Here is a 23,896-nt window from a genome sequence, read left to right as displayed (position 1 = left end):
ACTTTAGTGAAACAACATTGATTTGTACATGATGTGACTGTAAGTCTCCCTGACATCTCAGTGGATTTTAGGGATTTTAGTTCTCAGACATTATAACAACCTGTGAATTGTGATGGATCATGAGGAAGACAAGCACTGACAATCTGATCATTTTTGCTTTTTCTTAAAGCCGACTTATTCTGCTCATGTCCAGCTCTGTAACTTTATTCTTGAACTTTATTGGAGTAATTTTGCATGATTAAAATACAAAAACAACTCTTATTTATTTTTTTACAGTCTCTCCTACAACCTGATTTAACCCCCTTCAGTTAAGGCCACCCTTACTTTAACAGAGCTTCTTCTGACTGGCTGCCTCTCATAGAAATAAACGATTGTGGGTTTTAATGACCATATTAGGGATATCCCCTCTCTATGACATCATACAGATCCAAAACCAAAATTGGGGGAAAAAAGGACAGAAAAGGAGAGCTCGCAACAGTCAACAACGTGAGTTTTGGCTCACATACATGTAGTGACTTCATTTTGAAACTTTGGCCATGTTTTATAGGAACAAGACACAAATAACAGACAATAAGGAGAAGCACTGGTTCAGAGTTCATGCTTACCTGGTTCTATACTATAATCCTATAGCATAGTCTGGGAATTAGATGTTTGAACTTGCCAGTGAAACATGTTTAGTATCCAGTCAGCTTACTTGAAGATGAAAACTGGAAACAGCAAGCTGGGCTCCTGTTCAGCAGTTATTTTAGAGACATTATTAAAGAGAGAGACGCGGTTTTCAAAGAATGCTGAAGTGAAAGCTTTCGGAGAATTCAACAACAGCAGAGATGATGCAGAAGTCTAACTTCCAGGGAAGAAAAGCATCTTTTCTTATACCAAGTTTTTTTGGCATTTGGTCATTTTATACCAGTTTTTCATGCATGATACTTTGGATCAAAATATTGCCTTTTAAAAAATGACTTTTCTTCTCTTTTTGGTACATATTGTAATTTTGCTTTTGTGGTACCTTTTTTTTCTCCTGACTTTTAACCTTTGTAATGGTGATTTTTAACCTTTTGTTTAAGTAAATAGCAGCTACATGTGGGTGTTTCATCAAAAAACATTAAAGTCATTTGAGTCAGCAGTAGCTCTGTAATGTTACACTGAGCCAGAATAGTCATTTATCTCTTTTTATATTAAGTTAAGCTAATGGTTCTGGTTCATTTGTACTGCACAGGTGTGAAAGTGTCATCAATCTACATTGTTTTAATATGATTTATGCCCTTCAACTGTGAAACTGAAAATGTCTGTTTAAACATCTCGTTGGTTCAGGTAGCAACACCCTGTTTTAAGCTGAGTGTTCACTTTCAGTTTTTCCAGGAATGCCCACACAGCTGCATACAGGGCTCTTATCCCAGTTTAAATCAAAAATTCTGCTGAAGGAAATGAGTTACATGTCAAATTAGTTCAACAATCATTTGAATACTGCTAATGTGCAAATATGCTATGTCAGCACAAAATGTCAAAGTGTCTAAGACTGCAAGTTGGATAATATTACAAAGACAGCAAACATTAAAAAATGACATGATGTTTGCATCAACAGAAGAAGTTCAAGAGGGGCTCCATCGAAGTGAGTCGCATCAGATGTGTGGAGATTGTCAAGAATGGAGGAGGGGTCATCCCCTGCCAGAACAAATACCCCTTTCAGGTACAAACACACTACCACACTCTCACCTGCAACCAGAGAGACCTCTTTCTTTATATGCATACTGTCGAGTTAATGAGTAGTAATGCAAATACAGGGAGTGCAGAATTATTAGGCAAATGAGTATTTTGTCCACATCATCCTCTTCATGCATGTTGTCTTACTCCAAGCTGTATAGGCTCGAAAGCCTACTACCAATTAAGCATATTAGGTGATGTGCATCTCTGTAATGAGAAGGGGTGTGGTCTAATGACATCAACACCCTATATCAGGTGTGCATAATTATTAGGCAACGTCCTTTCCTTTGGCAAAATGGGTCAAAAGAAGGACTGGACAGGCTCAGAAAAGTCAAAAATAGTGAGATATCTTGCAGAGGGATGCAGCAGTCTCAAAATTGCAAAGCTTCTGAAGTGTGATCATCGAACAATCAAGCGTTTCATTCAAAATAGTCAACAGGGTCGCAAGAAGCGTGTGGAAAAACCAAGGCGCAAAATAACTGCCCATGAACTGAGAAAAGTCAAGCGTGCAGCTGCCAAGATGCCACTTGCCACCAGTTTGGCCATATTTCAGAGCTGCAACATCACTGGAGTGCCCAAAAGCACAAGGTGTGCAATACTCAGAGACATGGCCAAGGTAAGAAAGGCTGAAAGACGACCATCACTGAACAAGACACACAAGCTGAAACGTCAAGACTGGGCCAAGAAATATCTCAAGACTGGTTTTTCTAAGGTTTTATGGACTGATGAAATGAGAGTGAGTCTTGATGGGCCAGATGGATGGGCCCGTGGCTGGATTGGTAAAGGCAGAGAGCTCCAGTCCGACTCAGACGCCAGCAAGGTGGAGGTGGAGTACTGGTTTGGGCTTGTATCATCAAAGATGAGCTTGTGGGGCCTTTTTGGGTTGAGGATGGAGTCAAGCTCAACTCCCAGTCCTACTGCCAGTTTCTGGAAGACACCTTCTTCAAGCAGTGGTACAGGAAGAAGTCTGCATCCTTCAAGAAAAACATGATTTTCATGCAGGACAATGCTCCATCACACGCGTCCAAGTACTCCACAGCGTGGCTGGCAAGAAAGGGTATAAAAGAAGAAAAACTAATGACATGGCCACCTTGTTCACCTGATCTGAACCCCATTGAGAACCTGTGGTCCATCATCAAATGTGAGATTTACAAGGAGGGAAAACAGTACACCTCTCTGAACAGTGTCTGGGAGGCTGTGGTTGCTGCTGCACGCAACGTTGATGGTGAACAGATCAAAACACTGACAGAATCCATGGATGGCAGGCTTTTGAGTGTCCTTGCAAAGAAAGGTGGCTATATTGGTCGCTGATTTGTTTTTGTTTTGTTTTTGAATGTCAGAAATGTATATTTGTGAATGTGGAGATGTTATATTGGTTTCACTGGTAAAAATAAATAATTGAAATGGGTATATATTTGTTTTTTGTTAAGTTGCCTAATAATTATGCACAGTAATAGTCACCTGCACACACACAGATATCCCCCTAAAATAGCTAAAACTAAAAACAAACTAAAAACTACTTCCAAAAACATTCAGCTTTGATATTAATGAGTTTTTTGGGTTCATTGAGAACATGGTTGTTGTTCAATAATAAAATTATTCCTCAAAAATACAACTTGCCTAATAATTCTGCACTCCCTGTAGACACAAATGCAGTACCATTCTTGAGTTGATCAATAGTGGGTCAACGTCCCTTTTATGGGACAACTCGGCCTTTCCACCATTTGGTTTGAGAACTGAAGAAGCTTCTCAGATGAGAGGTGAAACGTCTTCAAGAAACTTAAAGAAGTCCAGTCACTTTCTTGCTAAGCCCCTTATACAAATTAAAATATTACATCGTTTTGGACCTCTGACCTGTTCTTGAAGGCAGAATAAGCTCAAACTTGCTTAAATGCTTACATTTTACTCTGTTTGTATCAGGAACATTTAGGAAATGACACTGGTATATCTGGTTTATGGGGATTTTAAATATCACATTATAGTTTACATCCAATTATTATGCCAAATTTAACCTGTAACCACACTTTTACATTTCACATCTGCCTTTTTTTCAAGTTGAGTCTAAAGTGTATTATTCTTGTTGCATTATGAATCTCCTAAGTATGTTTAGGCTTTCAGACTGCTTCTTGTTTTGTTGTAAGATTAAACTATGCCTATGCAGCTTTGAAATCTACATAAAACTGTGTTAGCAGACAGATCTGTGTGTTTGTGTCCAGGTGGTGTACGATACCAACACCCTCTATGTATTTGCTCCAAGTCATGAAAGCAGAAGTCGATGGGTCCAGAGCCTCAAAGAAGGTCAGTCCCTGTTTTGTTCTGTGAAAAACTAGCAAATGCACATATATACAGGGGTAGGGTATGAAAGCTCACACTGGGAGTTTAGACATCTGAAGTACTGCAGAGATGTTTTTTCACACTTTGAACCACAAAGCACAAACTGGTTTTCACACATGCAAATACCTTCCAGCACCCCTGCACTGTTTCCATTGTTCTTGTTGTTCCTGTCATGAGAAATTTAGCATTTATTTTACTCAACAGAAGCGCTGTGTACTGCTTAGTAATTTGACCTGATTTCTCAAACCTCAGAAGTGCAATGGTTAGTTCACTTTTCTGTCTTATAGTTTGAACTGTGTATCATTACTGATGTTCTTCTAGAGGTCACAATGGTCTTTTTATTTTGTTGATCTTTTTATTCTAAATAATTTAATTCTCTTTATTTAAACAATGCAAGTATCAGTCATTAGGATTATAAATGGGTGCATCTCAAAGTCTTTCATAGGAAATAGATATCAATGAGTATAAATACAAACAGTATCATTATAGGTTAGGTGGCTGGTTGCAGTATAGATCAAAAACACGGGGATACTCTACATATTTCAGCTTCAACTGTGAATGACAACCCTCCTGTTGTCAAAGGAGCTTGCAAAGAAAAGCGTCTGGACTTCTTTAAGTTGCTTGAAGACATTTCACCTCTCATCCGAGAAGCTTCTTCAGTTCTAAGGTCAAATGGTGGAGAGTCCCAGATATAAACCTAGTGGGAGTAACCCCCCACAGAGGGACAAAAGGACCCCCTGATGATCCTCTAATCGCCTGAGCAAAGGTGTGAAACTGGGCGTGGGTCCCAATCAGCCAGAGTTTCGGGTGAGTTCATTGTGAAACCTGGCCCCACCTTATCATGCGAATTCCTGAGGTCAGATGGCCCAGGATGTGAGTGGGCGTTAAGGCGTCTGGGAAGGGATCTCAAAACTGGATTATAGATGGCAGACACCAACTCTCTGCCATCTATAATCCAGTCCAGGGGGTCCTGGATTATAGTCCAGGGGGTCCTGGATTATAGTCCTGGACCCCCTGATGATTAGAGGATCATCAGGGGGTCCTTTTGTCCCTCTGTGGTGGGATACTCCCACTAGGTTTATATCTGGGACTCTGCACCATTTGACCTTAGAACTGAAGAAGCTTCTCGGATGAGAGGTGAAACGTCTTCAAGCAACTTAAAGAAGTCCAGACGCTTTTCTTTGCAATGCAAGCTCCTTTGACTACGATGACCTGGATGACTGAGAACCTTCACAGACAACCCTCCTGTTGTGTTCACCCCCACCCTTACTTTAGAGCTCCGGTCACAATTGGCCAGTCTGTTTTAACAGCTCTTAAATTAACATAAGAAACATTTTTCACCACCAAATTCAGTTCAGTGGGTGGGTCAATGGGTCGTAAAGTGGGTCTTTCATTTTGCTTTATTCAGTTTGAAATTGAAATCGCTCAAACTTTCTTTAATTTGAGCATCTTCATGAACAAGTTGAATGAAATCTTTAATAATTACACGTTTTTAAATGTAGCCTCACTTTCGCATGGACTGGAAGCAAGTGGACAGTCGATAAAAAATTGTGTCATGGACTGGTGTTACTTTTCTTTCATTATTTATACTGAAATTATGGAAAAGGTAAAGGTCTGGAGTTGATTCAAAAAGATGTTTTTACATTTGAAAGCCACAGTCCAAATGAAACAGACAATCCTAAAGCTGCCAAAATAAATTAATCAGAGATCGGTAACCTTAGAAATGACCACATCAACATCAATCTGGTGCATATTGAGAATTTAAAAAAAAAAAAGATAACATAAAAACACCCAGACGGTCACACGAGACTACACTGGTAGAGGATCACAGGATCCTTAGCATGATAAAGACAAACTCTTAAGAACATTCAACCTAATAAAGAGCACCCTCCAAGTGGTAGATATTTTATTTTCCAGAGAAAACTTGGTAAGAGAAAATACTGAATGCAAGATTTATGAACCATGAATCATCCTTAAGAACGGAAATGCCAAATTAAAGTAGTAAAAAAAAATCTGGACCAGCCAAACCTGGACAGAATTGCTTTTTTTGAGCAGGTGACATTAAAATGAACTCGTACCAGAAATATGGGGGGGAAAAAAGTAAGAACAGGGCTTGGAATGATTTATGATCTGGAGTATACAACAGCACCTGAAAACATGTGGCTTACAGTGGCAATAGGTCACTTGCATTTAGTAACGATGTGGGGAAGGAGCTAGATGAAGGGATTCAGTCAACTGCTGCAAAGTTGACTTCATGCCGCTTGGAAGCACAGATAGACAACAACCCAAAACCTCCAGTTAAAGAAAACCAAATGTTTTTAAGGTAAAGGAGTGGAATATTCTGCACTGACTGAGGCAGGAAGGCCCACAAACGAACAACTGAAAACAGCTGCATTAAACGTCTGGCAAGGGATGACAAAAGAGGAAACCCATCCTTTTGTGACAGTCATGAGTTCCTCACTTCAAGCTGTCACTACAACTGTAGCTGCAGTTTAAACATTTCACAAAGTGCTTTTGTTCATCTCTAAATTAAAGCTAAAGTTCTGTACTTCAGCTGCAGCTTTAGTGATGGCGGATGCAGTTTATCAACCTAACTTTATATACAGCTTATCAAGGAAAACCAGTCTCAGATAATCTAGACATAAAAATTCAAAGAGAAGCAGCAGGAAAGACCTGGTTTTGTTGAACTTTTGTGTGTTTGTGTGTGTGTATCCAGAGATCAAAGACAACGCAGAGGTCTTGGTGAAGTTTCACCCTCAGTTCTGGCAGGATGGGTTGTGGCTCTGCTGCCGCCAGGCAGAAAAACAAGCACTGGGGTGCGAGCAGTACAACCCGTTAGAAGACAGTAAGTGCCTGACGCTCATGTTTGCTTTCTGTGCTCCATCTAGACTTCCTGTCTCTTGACTTTGTTATTAACTTTATGGTTAATAACAACCTGTGGAAAAATAATTATCCTTCAAATGGAGCTTGTAACGAAGGCGGGCTGTCCAGAATGTCTACAAAGAAGCTGCAAAGCACACACTGCTTCAACCAGCCCCCCTCCAATGAAAATGATGCCTTTTATCCATGTTTAACAGTCACGATTTCATAAAGAACAAACCAGTCTCATAAACCTGTGGGGTGACACTTTGACCCAGATCTGAAGCAAGGTTTAGCTTACATTAGCCACACATCTTAGCTGTTTGCTAAGCTGATGTCCTTGCGCTGCACTCATTTTATGTCAGCTCAGTGTGAGCTAGCACCAACCACATCACATCAGTTGCATAATACTGGAAACTAACTAACTCCAAAATTCTACCTCAGTGTGTTAACATTAAATGCTACAGACCTTTATAGTGTCTTTTTGGCTCACAGTTTTGGCCCCCGAGCTTCACATAGAATCCACAAAATGTGTGTAAATACCAGTTTTCATATTTGCTGAATAATTTGTGTATTAAAAATTCATTCTGTGCATTGTATGCTGGAATAGAATAAAACAGAAAGCCTTTTTTTGACATTGTATTTATGATACAATGAGCTTTCATGTCCCAGAGTAACAGTTGCATGTTACATTTTTAGATCATGATATCAGCTACACCACAAAGCCACGTGCACATAATGTGAACGAGGTAGCTGTGCTATAAAGTGTCCGAGTCCACATTGAATGCGCAAATCATTATTGTCATGTGACATAAAAATAAATAAATACGCTATTGCCAAACGTAATTGCTCATCTGCCTTGAGTAACATTATTGATCCAAAGGGTTCAATATGATGTCAGCCCACCCTTTGCAGCTATAAGAGCTTCCACATCATCCACACATAACTCATCCATGTCTTTATGGAGCTTGCTTTGTGCACTGGTGCACAGTCATATTTGAACAGGAGGGTGCCACAAACAAACTGTTCCCACACAGGTAGGAGCATGAAGTAAACGTCTGTGAAATGGGACGGTCTAGCCTTCAGATTAGCGTCACCGCTGTCTTGGTGGAGTTTAATAAACTCAGCCGTCTGCTCCTTGCTATCTAAAATATAACAGGACACTGGCGTAAATTCTCGACCGCCTCACACTTCTGTTTCATCAGTTTCCTGTTTGTTTTCACATTCAGCTATCTAATCTAATCTAATAACTTTTATCTCAGCCAAACCGATTTAGTCCTGAACAAATAAAACACTGAAAAAAACCAAACTAGGTTGTCTAAGTGACTTATATATTGCGTTTAACCTGAGTAGCGAAAGACCGTGGTGATCTGAAAATGATGTGTGCCGTTCTCTGCGGCTCTAGTGACCCTCGAGCTCCCGGCGAGCTCTCGAGCTAGTGAATAACAGACGTCTCTGAAAACGTCGGAGGACTTTTGCAATTATATGATATCTTAATTAGCCAAGCAGATATTTGAAGTTTACACAGCTACATTCTCACCTGAAAATTTGCTAAAAGTCATAAGAGTAGAAAGAGTAATAAGAGTAATATTAAAACTTAATAGTGGCAGTTTTATTAAAACTTAAAACTGGAATTGGCTGGGCCATGCTCTGAATTCTGGGATATGGTGGGCCACAAAGGATACACCTGACCCATCCTTCAAATTTGGGGAAAAGGAGGACACATTTGTTGGCTGCATTTGGAGGAGTCTACAAATTTGGACAGCCTTCATTGTGTCGCTGTGACGTAATCGGTCTACAAATGCGGCCTCAGGAGGATGCAGCCCATGAATTTGGACACCCCCAAAGTTTGGAGGTCAGCAGTGACTGACTCTGCAGAAAGTTGGCGACCTCTGTGTTCTGTCGTCTCTGATCGCTTCCACTTTGTGATAATACCACTAACAGCTGACTGTGGAATATTTAGTAGCGAGAAAATGTTATTACTGGACCCCTGAGAGCGACCCATTATTTCACAAATGTTTGTAACAGCAGCCTGCATGCCTATGTGCCTAGGAGACTACAATAATTTTGGCAATATATAAAAAAATAAACATAAAAACATATAGTGAGAATGTAATTCCAACAGTGTTTGAATGCAGCACACCTGCTTTTTGTAAGAGAGTGGTAATGGCCTTATAGAAGAAACCGTTCATGGTCTATTAGTCCTAGTTCTCAGTGTCTGAGCCAGTGACATGAGGACAGATGTTACAGGTCCCTGGTGGCCAGAGTGGCCGCAGTCTCAGGCAATGTTTTGGCCTCTGGCGAGGTAACAATATCTAGGAGAGAGAAGGATGACAGCCAATAATTTTGTGGCCTGTGCTAATGACCATTTGTAGCCTTTTTACACTCTTCGACAGCTGCTGGGCAACCAGCTTACCACACTGTGAGTCAGTATGTTAAAATACTCCCTCGTGGAGCGGTAAGAGGCCACCGGCAGCTGAGTTGTACTTGAATAGCATTTAAGTGCCCCAGATAAAGCCTAATAGTTTTGTATAGTCACACACACAGTTGAAGCTACAGTGCTTCAATAAACCAACTATTTCTTTAAATGTAAACCTTTGAGTTTGCAAAGTGACTCCAGTCATCAGTGAAATGTAGCGATAACTACATTAATACACTTTGGTAGAGTACCTCAAACTCGTTCGCACAGTAAGTAGAATACATTTGTAAAAGTCGGTGAACCTTTCACAGTAAAGGTTTTCAGATAAAACTGAGTTGCTCCGTTGTCATGGTTATTTTATTACATTTTGAAACCCTTGATTCACCAAGTGAGAAGACAAAAACAGGAAATTGCATTTATAGCTTAAAAGCTGAGGCGTTGACTAGTGCACTACGCCGCAGTGATGTGGCTGATCAACAGCTGTTGATCAGCCACATCACTGGTGACCAGAAGCAGAAGGGTCAAGAGGTCAGTGTGAACTGAAAGCAGAGATGATGGTGAAGATGAAACTGAATGCGAAAATGTAAAAACTTCATGCTTGACTCGCTGTTTCTGTTCCTTTTTTTTTTTTTTTTTTTTAGTTTCCAGAAAACCTCTACCCCCGATTCCTGGAGAGAAGTGTAAAAAAGAGAGGGTAACCACACGTACACACACACGTGCACACACACACACACATGTGCACACGCACACACGTACACACACGTACTACCAATATATCAGTATAAGCCAGGAGCTGCAAGCCTGTAGTCACTCCTACTCCTCCTCAGCGTCGGACTCCTCCTCCTGCCCCCCCGACCCCCGAAGATGATGAGGAAGACGATGAGGAGGCTGAGGAAGAGGAGGTGGTCGTGGCTATGTATGACTTCCCCGGCATGGAGCCTCATGATCTGAGTCTGGTGAAAGGGGAAGAGTATGTCATCGTGGATAAGTGTGACGTCAACTGGTACAGGGCACGCAACAAGTATAAGTGAGTTCACGCTGTATTTCTGTGTTTTACCACCTAGTTTCTCATGTCTTTGTGTGTTGTGGTGATGTGGTAGTTTGTTTGTGTTTTTTCACAGTGAGGAAGGATACATTCCAAGTAACTATGTAACTGAGAAAAAATCCGGAAACTTGGTCCAATATGTGTGAGTGTGTTAATCATTTCCCAGTTACAGTTTGAGTTTAATGGCTGGCTGAATCCTAATGTCTGGACCTTGTTAATACAGGGTTTTTGAAATTTGGCATTTACTGAGTCTACACAAGCACACTTTCTATGGACTGAAAGCATGGCCAACCACCAAGCAGTTAAACACATGTTGGGAAAAGTAGTCTTGGGCAACGCCACATTTGAATTGAGTTTGATATGTGGTTATTTGCTTAAGTTAACTGTGTTTACTTAATTACATCTTACAGGTTATACAGGTTTCCAAAGTTAAAGTGTAGATTTCTGATCAAAGCTGTGATAGTTATATATTTAATAGTTAGACCTTTATGATAAAACCAGCATCTGTATGAGTAGAGGTCACACACTTGCATTGTGTTGTATTATTGTCCTATAGACAACTTCTTAAATCTTACAATTTGATCTACAAAATTAACCCTTTAAAGCCGAACGGAGCAGCACGCTCCGTTTTGCGTAACAGTTTTTAAATTTTTTACCTTCAGGGCCTTATAAGCCTATACTGGTGTTTTTCAAATTCATGTTAGACTTTATGCTTTTCTGTGTCGTTTCTGGGATGCTTAGAACTCATATTGCACTGCTGGAAATAGTTTATTTTGATGCACATGCTGGGTTTTTTTTTTTTTTTTTTTGCAAATTTGCATCATAATATTTATTTTCGTTTTTCCTGCAGTATATACAAATTGGTGTATCTCAAAAATAAAATTATAAAGACACTCAAAATAAATTTCCTGTTGTTTGAAACAATTTTGTGCAACTTTTTTGTATTTACAGTTTTGAGGGATAAACCTCTTAAATTTCTCTAACTAGAAATATATGTATAAAAAACAGAAAAACAAAAACAATTTTCAATTGTTTTGCAGTTTTTTGCAATTTATGTAATTACTATGCACTTAATGCATACACATTATTAAAATTTTGGCTACAATGGTTGTATTGATGTATAGCAACTTGAAATGCTCCCAAAAATGGCACTACAGCATGTAAAAATGTAAAGATAAGCTCTGGCGAACTTGGTTCTATGGTAAGTTAGGTCTATGGTAGGTCCCAGGGTTAATTAAAATTAAACGAATCTTGAACATTTATTAACGAAAAATGCTAAAAACACTATAAATGAAGTCAAACTAAACCAAAATTGAAACTCTCATGGTTGACTTTCAGCTTTCCTGAGACACCATCACAATGTCATTGGTGAAATAGCAAATCTAGGTTTTGCCACTGTAAGTTGATCAAAAACTGTAGAAGAGATATTTCGATCATTTGGAGGCTGATGTTGTACTCTTGAAGTAAATGTATTTGCAGTTGAATCGTAAAGTTCACTGTGAGTCATGCTATCTTCCAGTAAACGCTTATTTCACTCTTGATGTTTGGATTCAGCCAGCTGATAGTGCTTCACAAAGCAGGCAGAGCACTAGAGTCTCATGTTGTGTTTTCTTTGTTTGTTCCAGCTGGTACAATAAAAATGTCAACAGGAATAAAGCTGAGGAGCTGCTGAGGAAGGAGGTTAGGCTCTCTTTCCTTCCTTTGGTTCTTTGTCTTTATTCCCTCCCTGTTTATACGTACTTCTATGATTTAGAGACGGTGATATTAGTGATAGCATGTTGCTGAACGAAATCTGTTCTTAAGAAAACACAAATTTAGATATTTTCAGCCCTTCCAGTTTTCTGGATTCTTTGACTAAGGTGACTGAGATAACAGAAATTACTGTTGTGTGGATTAGAAAAGTCTTGAATTTTAAACTTGTGGAATCCGTCAACCTCTTAATAGCCGCCAGGCAAACTGTTTAATGTTAAAATGGGTTCTACTTAGCTATATGGTGTCCACAAACTAGAAAATGTTAGATTTCAGTCTAGTCTCATGCATTTTGGCCTTTCAGTTTTTCTTTTCAAAGTATTTACATTTAAGAGTTCCACACAGGTTAGCATTTTATTGTAAAAGAGGTGGATGTTAATCAAATATAAGGCCTAATCATAGATGGTTTGTCAGTGACATGTTCTGGTAACTGTTTTACTGGTGAAACTACAAAGTTTAGTCTGCAAAGTTTCAGGCATGTTTGCTCTTTGCTTTCTATGATGTCAGAAAGAAGGGATATCTCTAATATGGTAATTACAGGCACACTTTCACAGCTGAGCAGCTGGTGTGTTTAATGAACGGACCCAAAAGCAGACACGGGAGAACTGAACTGAAGTTAAACAAAAAGCGAGCCTTTATTGGGGCTGATACACAATAAACAGAAAAACAAGCCGAGATTAAACTTGGGCGAAACTAAACTAAACCTAAACTGGGAAAACTAAATAACTCTGACAAATTGTGAAGAGGCTGAGGAACTATGAATCAACTATGACAGCAATGATAACTATGACAAGAGGTATATGAACACACCACCGAACAGAGGCAGCAATATAACATAGCTAACATTAACCGTGCAGTGAATCCTGCTTGTGCCGTGATATTCAGGACTGCAAACCGAGCAGCATCACTGACTTTCAGTTTGTTGTGTTTGTGGATATATGACTGACTGAATATAAAACGTAAAGGCTTTAAAACCAAGTTAACGCTGCAAGTACAAACCTCACTAATGTCACATAACTTTGCCGACATGTGGCCAACAGTAATGTTTTAATGTTCTTCTTTATTAAACATTCATACGGAGCCCCGCAGGGGACATGGGAGAAAAAAAAATTAAGACGGACTTTTGCGAGATCTCGCAAAACTAACTCGGGATCTCGCAAAACTTTTGCGAGATCTCGCAAAACTAACCCCATTTCAGCCATCTGCCGTTTTTTTCCAAAGAAAATATCCACACCCACCACCGCGCTATGAATTGTGGGATATATGGGACCACAAAGTCTACACCGGACTCACCCCTCAAATTGGAGAACACTTCGAATTGGGACAGCCGTCATCGTGTCGCTGTGGCGTAATCGGTCTCCAAATGCGCACTACGGAGCGTGCGGTCGCTGGATTGGGACACAGCCAGAGACACCACAGGGGAAGTAAAACAAAACGCATAGAACGTGAAGACACTTGACTCTTCAAAAGGGGAAACAGAGATGTAGACATGACAACACAGGCTTGACAGCATGAAACATGCAGACAAGAAATACATAAAACCTACTGTGAACAGCTGAACAGAAACCCACCTGCTCAGCTCTTCTATATACAAATCAGTAGAAGGTTGGCTTATAAGGGGCTGAGCTAAAATGAATTATATCAAACTAAGGTTGAATGGAGTGTTGTTTTTTTTTATCTTTTAACAAGCCCTATGTAGCCGAGCCATCTGGGGTTAGTTAGTTTTTGCCTGTTTGGAAGGCTCAAATGGAAAATCCTGAAAGAGGAAAAACTGCAAGGTCAAAACTTTATTTTGTGGCTGAAACAACCCTAGCCCAAAATCTAGTCTGTTGGTGCCCTGGTGTATGTTGAGAGGTTAAACAAAAATCTTATTTAGTTTTCAGCCTTTGTCTCTGTGCCATGCCCTCCAGGATAAAGAAGGAGCCTTCATTATTAGAAACTCCAGCACCCCAGGAACCTACACTGTTTCGCTCTACACCAAGTCTTCAGGGTAATTCTGCACATGTGTGGTAGTTATAAGTTTTATGTAATAAAAGCTGGTACAACTTGATTTACACTGTGGTTATGTTGTATTTGTAGGGATGGAGGTGCAGCTATTAAACATTACCACATCAAGGAGACACAAACCCTACCAAAACACTTCTACCTGGCTGAGAAACATCTCTTCAGCTCCATCCCAGACCTGATCGAATACCACAAACATAATGCAGCAGGTAACCAACACACAATTTGTGTAGACTATTAAACAGTGACTTAAGCTAAATGCATTACGGTGCTTTTCTGACCCTCTGAGGCCTAAAACATCAATGGTGACAGTGACGTGCCCCAGACCCACCCCCTAACACTAACCCTGTGTTACAGAGATGGGACGAAGTACTGTTCTGGTAAAAATATAAATGATATTTTATGCATATCAGCTGATTATTTATTTTGATCCCTGCTTTTCAAAACTCAGGAGACTTACTTTGGTCGCCCTGTCCGCATTGGGTGGCAAATCCCCGCCAGCGTACTCGATCAGCTGCGGCTGGCCTCATCCCATGCAATGTCTAAGGCACGTAAATCATCAATGAAAGTCCTCCACCTTTTTGTATGGGCGTGGCCTGGTTTGCGTCTTCCATGGGGAGGGTTCCACGTGATGGCAATCTTGGGCAGTCTTTGCGGGAATTGACATAGAATGTGACCTCCAAAGTGCACTGTCCGCTAAGTCACAATGCCATGGAGGGGACGTGTTGCAGTCCGATGGTTGCTCTCCGACACACAACATCATTCATGGTCAGCATCTCTGTTACTTGCAAGGATGCTGCCCAGGTAGGTGAATTGATTCACCTCCTCCAGCGGTTGCAGTGCTACCATAATGGGGTCCTGTGTTGTCATGTAACCAATCCTCATGGCCTTGGTCTTGTTCCCACTGATCCACAAGCCCACTTTGGCTCTTGCTCCAAGTTTGATGTCATGGTTTTCATGTTCTTCTGGATGTCAGCCATCAGCGATGTCATCCATGAAGCCGAGGTCCTTCAGACGTGTTGGTGGATGCCAAGGTATCCCAAAGCCATCCATGGCCATGGCAGTCCGCAAAACAAAGTTGATGTTGAGAAGGAAGAGTAGGGGAGAGAGAATGCACTGGTTCAGGGTCTCTTTGAAGTGTTCCAGAGGGCGTCTTCTTCCTGTTTGGGTCAGCAGCAGGTTGACATTTTTTTCTTTGACAGGTACTCGCTGCCCACTCTTTGCACCAGTGAGTTCATGGACAATGTGATTGAGGGTCTTCGTGTCAAACTCAGGAGAACAAAACCTCAGCAGGGAAAACATTGTTGGGGTTTTCTCTGTTGTAATCGCTGTAAATCAGCTGATTATACTTTGCACTTTTTCAGTGCAACATCTGCTGATGGCTTAGATGAGCCTTGTCCAAATGGCTATTTTCATGTAGTCAATGCTTTTCAAGCTAATTTAGTGAACTTACAATGTTTTTCCTGAATACTATCGTTATGTTTACTGCAGGAAGAAACTCTAAAACTTTGTAAGGAGTGACAGCGACGAGAGTGAGAGAAAGAGAGAAAGAGTTTTGAGACGTAAGAGATATGTGACTTTTAGCGTGTTTGGAGTCTAAAGTTAGTTTGTTGCGTTGTGTTGTGTAGTGTAATCGATAGTTTTGTTTTGTGTGTCAGAACAATAGTGCAACTGCTGAATATCACAGTTGCTGCCAAAACAGCCACCAAAGACAGATTGCAGTGTAAATGCTGTCTCCAGGTGGAAAACAGGAGGAGTGATACACCTCCTGCTGTCAGGCCTACAGGTATCAGACTTGTGATGTTCTTCTTTATCTTACAGTGGATAGAAATGATGTTTTGGACTTGCACAAATAATTTGAGTGCCATCTTATTTGATGCAGAACACCTGATTGTTTTGTAAATACTGAAGTGTTAAACCAAAGCTTTTTAAAGCTTTGGTTGCATTTTTAGGTAAATAGCTGCATGTAACCTTTGTTGTTTGCAAAACCTTCGTTTTTAAAATTTACAGTTTATATTTGCATTTCAAGTTATAAAAATCATTCAGTAAACATGTTTGTGTTTTTTACAGTGTAAAATATCACTTTTTTCTACTCAGATTTTAAGCCTTTAGTCTGATTTCAGATCAATTGTGTTAATACAATATGTCAAAATGAAAAAATAATTATAAATTCAGACACGTGAGGTTGTGCTGAAAAGAATGTTACTAAAGAAGGAAAGGTAAATATTTTTTAAAGGTAAAATGTAGAAGTAAAACGTAGTCGAAAACGGCCAATTGTACCCTGGACCTGGTTAAACTTTTTTTTTTTTTAAGTATCACAATAGTTACTTTTCTTAGTAATCAGTTACTTTTATAAAATTGGGACTCAGTTACATTTTGAAGAAGTAACTACTAACTATAACTTTTTTTTCTCCTTTTTTTTTTTTTTTTGCCTGTCCCGTTTGGCTCTTTTGCCATCAGAATTGTTGTCTAAAGGCAAAGAAAGATGCCCAACGGATTTACTTTACCAAACTGACCATCCCAGCCTTGCCGTAATGGTCCATTTGATTCACCTTTTATTGTTTATTTTATTTTCACTTGCTGAATACGGGACAGACTTGACTGGGGGAAAGAAGGGGAGAAAGAAAGAGGGAAAGAGAAACAGCTGAGAAGAGGGACGGGGGAGAAGGGCAAAAACCAAAAACCAACAGAACGGGCAGAAAAAAAAAAGAAAAAAAATGCATATATCGATCACCTGGATCACCTGCTGAGAAAGAAAAAAGAAAACAAGCAGAAGAGAACAAGAGTGATAGAATAAACAACATCACAATGATATATGGGAATATGACAGTAAATACTAAATATTAAACATTATTGTGCAGCACATAAGATCAACAGAACACAGTGTGCTTTGAGGTAGGAGCCAAAAAGGGTGTAGTTTGTGGGTGTGATCACCCGTGTGTACACCTGTGAGCATGGACGCGCTTGTTTTTTGTTTTGTTAAAAGGTTCCTTCATGTAATGATCTGCTAGAGGGTGTGGGGGGGCCACAGCCCCGTCCTCCAGGGCATGAAGCAGGTATGGAGGAGATCAAAACTCCAGACATCCAGAGGCCCCCAGAACACAAGAGACCATGGAAGACCAACAGAGGGGCAGCTGCGCCACTGTCCCAGAAAGAGCTGAGGAGAGTCCCAGATGAGGGCTCACTCAGCAGCCGCGGAGCAGAAGCCAGGGGGAGTTGCAGTGACGCGTCCGTGAGCTCCGCCGGCAGCCAGCCGTGCCTGAGTGACCGAGCCCCAGGCCGAGAGGCCGGGGGCACCCCACCTCCGAAGTGGCCCGAGCGAGCCCCAGGCTCCAGGCCCCGATAAGCGGCCGCCAAGGAGTGAGCCGGTGTGTAACTGGACGCCCATCCCCGGACACAAAGAACCACCAACGCACCGATGTCTGAGGGAGTCCGCCACTGGCAGGGAAGTGGTGGTAGGGGGAGATAGGTCTCCAAACCTTGGAGGGCCTGAGATGTCCCCAGAGAGGTGGCGTCTGATACCCAACCTGACATATAGACACAGACATACAGGCACACACAGACACAAACATCCATTCCCACCCTCATGCTCTCATATGCACTTACTCCACACTCAACCAACGTGGAGACAGACATAAAGAGACGCTGTACACACAATCACACTCCCCAAGCGTACTCTACGAACCGGGTCTAGGTACCCTTGCCCCTGGAGGGGGGAACTGCACCCAGACCCAGGTGGTGTTACCCTTTTCCCTGCGGTGGGGGGAGGCAGACCGCCCCGACTCCGCAGCAGCAGGGAGGCCCCACACTCCAGACCGCAGTCGGACGGCCAACTCCTCCTCCTAGCCCCCCTGCTCCAGCAGGTCGCAGAGAACGGGGGTGAGAGAAGACTCCAAACCTCCCTCCACCCGCTCATTGTAGTGTTGATGCATGTGTGTTCTAAGGTGCATTTAAAACCCAGGAGGGCATGGAGCTACCTGCCAGAGAGCAGCAGGTAAGCGCATGGTCCCTCCTGCTAGCCCTCAATGTCTACGTGTATTTAAAATTGAGAGGTGGGCAACGACGCCAGGGGTGAGGTATACACCCTGATGGTACTTTGGAATCCGTGTATCGTGCCCACCCCCGAGATCCTATATGTATGTGTTATGAGAGTGTGACTAATGTGAATGTCTAAGTTGTGAGATAAAATTGAGGCAGAGGCAGCCAGAAGGGGACAGAGGGGGGGGGGGTGGTAGCCTCCTCTGCACCCTGGTGACATACCCCTACTCCAAGGCCCTGCATGTGTGGGTGGTTGTGGTGGAGCGGGAAGAGGTTTCCTAACTATAACTAATTACTTTTTCAAAGTAATTTGCCCAACACTTTGCAATAAATACTATAATATGATATGATGTATAACGGTATTAATGTAGAAAGAAATTGTTTTCTGACAACATTAGATTTGGCTGGAATTGAGAATTATTCTTGCAACTTATTGAAAGTTGTGTCCATCCATCCATTCATCATCTTCCACTTATCCAGTCAAGGGTACTGTATCCCAACTGCAAATCTGTAACAGGGGTTAAATTGTGTACAGTTTAAAAAGAAGTTCTTTAGGTTCTTTGTACTTACCATTTTCAGTTTTAAAGAAAATTAATATTACACAGTACTTAGACTTAATTTGAGCAGTTTTATCTCACTACTGAAAGTAGTATGTATAGTAGTAGGATATTGCAGGGTCTTCACCTTACAACATAAAGTGCCTTGAGGCAACTGCTGTTGTCGCCCCAAGGCAGGTCTGCCATCGCGCTTGCTTTTTCTAGTCACAGGTCAAAAGAAGTTCAGTTCATAGAGTGATGCAATCGTGCATCTGAGAAACGGTAGAAAGTTCGAGCTCGTTTGCACAGTTTTCTGAAAAGAACAATTTGTGAACTTATGAATTTGTGCTTATTTGTGTCGACTGCTGCCATCATGATAACTGTTCAACTCTGACAGCTGAGAATAAAGGCAAAGCTTTGAAGTATCATTTAAGCCTCACCTATACCGACCTAGATAATGACTCAAAAATGTTGAATGTGGATAAATGTGACGGAAAGCTTCCTTTTCTGGGCTCCCCTCTTAGCCTATCATGAAGGGCTCTCTGGTAAAGTTTACATTTATATCTCTCTACATGTCTCTCTTAGGTCTTGTAGCCAGGTTGAGATATCCTGTTGGAAAACAAGACAAATCAGCTCCATCCACTGCTGGCTTCAGCTATGGTGAGTCTTTACGATGAACTGTGTATCTTTAAACAAATAATGCTCTTTCTTTTTTACCCTTTTTGCTCTTTATTGAACTAACATTAAAAATTAACCATTGCTTGATTGATGCTAGCTTGAGTACAGACTAGAGTTTACTCAAGAACGACAAATATCACGAACAATGTCTTGGTAGGAGTTATCGTGTGCTCTTGTAATGTTTGACATTTTTTCCTTTCAGAAAAGTGGGAGATTGACCCCAATGAACTAACCTTCATGAAGGAGCTGGGCTGCGGTCAGTTTGGAGTAGTGAGGCTCGGCAAGTGGAGAGCTCAACACAAAGTGGCCATCAAGGCGTTAAAGGAGGGAGCCATGTATGAGGAAGACTTCATTGAGGAGGCCAAGGTTATGATGTAAGTAAGGAAAAGGCCAAAGTCATACTGGATGAGGAAATGGTGTGAGAAAGAGGGATTTTTGCAGGTCTATTCAAAAACAGCACAGATGAAGTCGTCCTTCACCTGTTCTACCACCTGGTGGAGTTTAAAAAGTCCTACAGCAATATTTCACCTACACCTTATCTATGTGCCTCCATAGTTTATAGTGGTTTACAAATTCACCTCATAAGTGAAAGATTCCAGCTTTGTCCTGGGAGACGACACATCCTTTCACTGTGTGAAAATCTGCCACATCAAACATGTGGAGCTACCTAGTGTGGTGACCGCTTGCGAAAAAGGGAGCAGCCAAAAGGAGCTTTCCTTATCTTTTCTCTGTCAAGTAGAAGGTTGTCTCAGAACAAGTAGAGAAATGATGAAGCAATCAAATATGACAAAGGAGGAACTGAAATCTGTAACCGACTCTTCACATTTGAGCCTCTTTGACCAATAAATATTTGAAACTGCTGCTTGGAAAATGTCATTTCCATTTAACAAAACCAACTCCCCTCTCCAGGAAACTGTCCCACCCCAAACTGGTACAGTTGTATGGGGTGTGCAGCCAGCAGCGGCCAATCTACATTGTCACGGAGTTCATGGAGCAGGGCTGCCTGTTGAACTACCTCAGGCAGCGGCGGGGCAGCTTTAACCAGGGGTGCTTGCTGAGTATCTGTTTGGATGTCTGCGAGGGCATGGCACACCTGGAAGCCAACGGCTTCATCCACAGAGACTTGGTAACTTCAAGCTTGGCTTATCGTTGGGAAACTGTTAAATCCATCACTAAGTAAATTGAGCTGCTAAGTACTTTTAGTCATATGTTTTGATTCCATCCTCTTCTGTTGTTCTTCGTTTTCTAAAGGCAGCCAGAAACTGTCTGGTAAACGACTCTCTAGTGGTGAAAGTGTCTGACTTTGGCATGACCAGGTACAAGTTTCCCTCCAGTTATAAATGACTCGCATCAAGTCAGCAGATAGAAAATAAAAGCGTCTGATATCACTAAATGGTTTAAATGCAGATACGTGTTAGATGATCAGTACACCAGCTCATCGGGCGCCAAGTTTCCTGTGAAGTGGTCACCTCCTGAAGTCTTTAACTTTTGCAAATACAGCAGCAAGTCGGACGTCTGGTCATACGGTGAGCTGGAACATTTTTCCACTTAGTTTAACAGACAGAAATTTTCTCAGCGCTCATAAAAAAAAATCGCCTCTCTGTGTTTGGGTCTCCAGGTGTGTTGATGTGGGAGGTCTTCACAGAGGGTCGGATGCCATTTGAGCAAAGCCCCAACCATGAGGTGGTGACATTAGTTACACAGGGTCATCGCCTGTACAGGCCCAAAATGGCCAAGCCTGCCATCTATGACACCATGCAGATGTGTTGGTATGAGGTGAGTAAAAAATGGGAAGTAAATTCTTCATATGAGGCTCGTTTCTTATAATTTTTTATTTTTTAAATGTATTTTTTAGCTGTTATTTTTATATTGATAGGATTTTATATTATTTTACTTACTCAATCTGAAAAATGTTACAAAAGTATTCAAATTAATATGGTCTAGTACACCGTATGCCCCCCTTTAGACTCACCGCTGTTCACTTCCATGTAAAATAGGATGGCTGTCATCAGCCTTCAGCAAGCTGTATAATTTAAACATGATATCAGACCATGTTAAAGGTTCTTCTGCATATTTTTATACAACATCTGAAAGCTTACTGCAGATTTTTCTCTTCGTAAAACAAACGGCGGTGGATGGAGTAACGGCTCCGCCTTTTTGCACTTCCGGTGTGTAAACAGACTCCGGCTCCACGTTAAACTGTGGCAGTGTCATCATCGCTGCTGTTGTGTTATGAGTGTTAATGTTTAAAGCTGGAGGCTGTGTGGGCTTAATGTTGTCAAACTTTTTATTCACACATTGCTCTGAAATACGTTTGTATTGCAGGTCTGTTTTTAGTCACGAATGTGGGTGAAACACTCACGTTTCCATGGTGACAATGGCGTGCTACCAAGCCTTGCCCTAAACGAAGCATCAAAACAAAGATTTAGTGCTTAGAATTTTTTATAATCATCTTACTCTGTGAATAGTTGCAGTTCTAGATTACAATAACACTTTACCTTGGAACACATTGCATGAAACACAAAAATCATAATGCGATAATTTGTTTTGTTTTGCTTTTTGACCTCTATTGACCTCTTTAGCTCAGCTGATTCTAACAGTGGTTTACTAATGGAGAAGTGAGAGCGCCTCGTTGCCCTGGGATTATGTGTCAATCATTGTTATTAAAATATACAACAACACAAACATGAATGACTAGAACAAGAAAAACTCCCAAATTTTTTTTAATTGAGTTTTTTGGTACATGCACAAAAGCTGAACATTGACTCATTTAAAAATGCTTTTTCATATGGATAATTGGAAATGTCTCGTGATACGAGAACCCATCCTCTTACATGATATAAACATGTAAAAGTCCTGTATTCAAATATCTTTTGTCTTTTCTCTCTCTCTGCAGAGGACAGAGGACCGTCCCTCATTCGCCAATCTTTGCGTAATGATCTCCGAAGCTCTGGAGGACGACGAGGCAACTCCAAACTGACCAATCAGCTGCTCACACCCTCCATGGCTGCCATTCAGGAGCCACATCTAAAATGCCATGCAATGGTGCTTTATTGTGATTGGAATGGACCGATGAACTAAATGGGGAGGAAGGACCAATCGCACCAGTTCTAAACTCATTCTCCGCTCACTAAATCACATCAGCTCACAGCCATGAACACCTGCACCAGCAGTACTAAAGACAAAAGTTCACATCACATGTTGGTGGTATTTCAAGATGACTCACAGGGATGAACTGACAGCAACAATGAAGACACATAACAACAGGCTCTGCATGTACGATGCATTATTTGCTGACATGTTTCCTCCCACTCAGACACGAACAGGAAGCCGTTTGGTCAGAGACCTGTCAGCAAGAAAAAGCCACTGAAAGTATTTTTTTTTTTCAAGCTCAAGTTTCCATTAACTTTATACTCATTTGTGTTGCTCTGAAATCCATCAGGTCTACAGCAACCCATCTAGTGTCAATGTTGGGTTTATTCTGACCCATGCTAAATAAACAAACTTTTCAAATAGTGAATCTCATTATATTTGTTCTGGTAAAAGCTTTTCTATTGTTTCCTAAATAAAATAGTGGATTCTAATGAAACCCTGACCCTAACAGTAGAGGGGTCACCATTAAACTAACCTTTTAAAGTCAAAATATGGAACGTTTGCTTTATAAAAACTGCTCTCCCAAGTCTTTGAAATTCAAATCATAGGATTGTGTTTCGTGTTGGGGCTCAGGTTGAGGTCGTCACTGATGACCTAGACCTCACAGAGTTAAGGGAGTTACCCGTGTGTGCTCTTTATGTTGTGTACTTCCCCATCACCTCCCACACATAATATGTATAATGCAATGCATAATATTAGAGTACTGTAGAAAATAAATAAATAAATAAATAATTGTGTTACTTTTACAACTAAAAAATATAATAAAAGTTATACCATGTCAACATGCTGCAAGGCCAGTTTTCATTCTGTGATAACAAACATTGTATTTAGACATTTAGACTTTGACACAAGTTTGACATCAACGTCTTCAGAATAACATTGATGACAAATTGCTGACAGTGCATACTCTTCTCATAATAAAACTGCTGAACTACTCCATATTATTCGTATTTACACAACCGAGGAAGCGTTCCCAGTTTCCACAGCCATTTTCACGTGACAGGAGTTTCAGTGATAATCTTGAGAGTGGTAAGTTAAGTCTTCTTGCTGATTATTCAGTGTATTTGTCCTTTTTTAATATTGTGTGTGTATTACATTTAAAATGTAATCTTTAATCCTCTTGAATTTTCGCAGCTTTTTATATTTATGTGGACAAAGAATGAAATCATTCACCAATGCTAGAGAATTATATTTCAAAGCATTTACAAACTTTTGTGACGGCATTTTAGCTCATTGTCATGGTCGCCGAAGAATGAATGAGAAATGCAAAATCAGAACAAAGTATTTTATGGGTATAAATATTTAACTATTAAATATATAAAAATTTAACTTAAGGTAAATCATATACATGTAATGTTAAAATGCATATATACTTCAAAT

The 23,896-nt window shown here is 40.8% G+C and overlaps 1 protein-coding gene across 1 annotated transcript in view; it reads left to right on the top strand.

Moving 5' to 3' along the window:
* tec (tec protein tyrosine kinase) overlaps positions 1-23,298 on the top strand; it is a 36,110-nt gene extending 12,812 nt beyond the window's left edge. Inside the window, exons 5-20 of the mRNA XM_014411760.4 lie at positions 1,583-1,687; positions 3,918-3,999; positions 6,752-6,880; positions 9,955-10,007; positions 10,141-10,340; positions 10,435-10,500; positions 11,984-12,038; positions 14,018-14,097; positions 14,187-14,320; positions 19,271-19,345; positions 19,566-19,737; positions 20,273-20,489; positions 20,615-20,679; positions 20,771-20,889; positions 20,982-21,139; positions 22,260-23,298. Coding sequence (XP_014267246.2) covers positions 1,583-1,687; positions 3,918-3,999; positions 6,752-6,880; positions 9,955-10,007; positions 10,141-10,340; positions 10,435-10,500; positions 11,984-12,038; positions 14,018-14,097; positions 14,187-14,320; positions 19,271-19,345; positions 19,566-19,737; positions 20,273-20,489; positions 20,615-20,679; positions 20,771-20,889; positions 20,982-21,139; positions 22,260-22,343 — 1,794 coding nt within the window. The 3' untranslated portion in view covers positions 22,344-23,298. The remainder of the gene's footprint in view (positions 1-1,582; positions 1,688-3,917; positions 4,000-6,751; positions 6,881-9,954; positions 10,008-10,140; positions 10,341-10,434; positions 10,501-11,983; positions 12,039-14,017; positions 14,098-14,186; positions 14,321-19,270; positions 19,346-19,565; positions 19,738-20,272; positions 20,490-20,614; positions 20,680-20,770; positions 20,890-20,981; positions 21,140-22,259) is intronic.
* The last annotated feature ends 598 nt before the right edge of the window (positions 23,299-23,896 follow it).

The sequence above is a fragment of the Maylandia zebra genome, linkage group LG3, assembly GCF_041146795.1.
Source record: "Maylandia zebra isolate NMK-2024a linkage group LG3, Mzebra_GT3a, whole genome shotgun sequence".
Lineage (NCBI taxonomy): Eukaryota > Metazoa > Chordata > Actinopteri > Cichliformes > Cichlidae > Maylandia > Maylandia zebra.
Note: the sequence above shows the minus strand (reverse complement) of the source record. Positions and strands in the feature narration are given on the sequence as shown.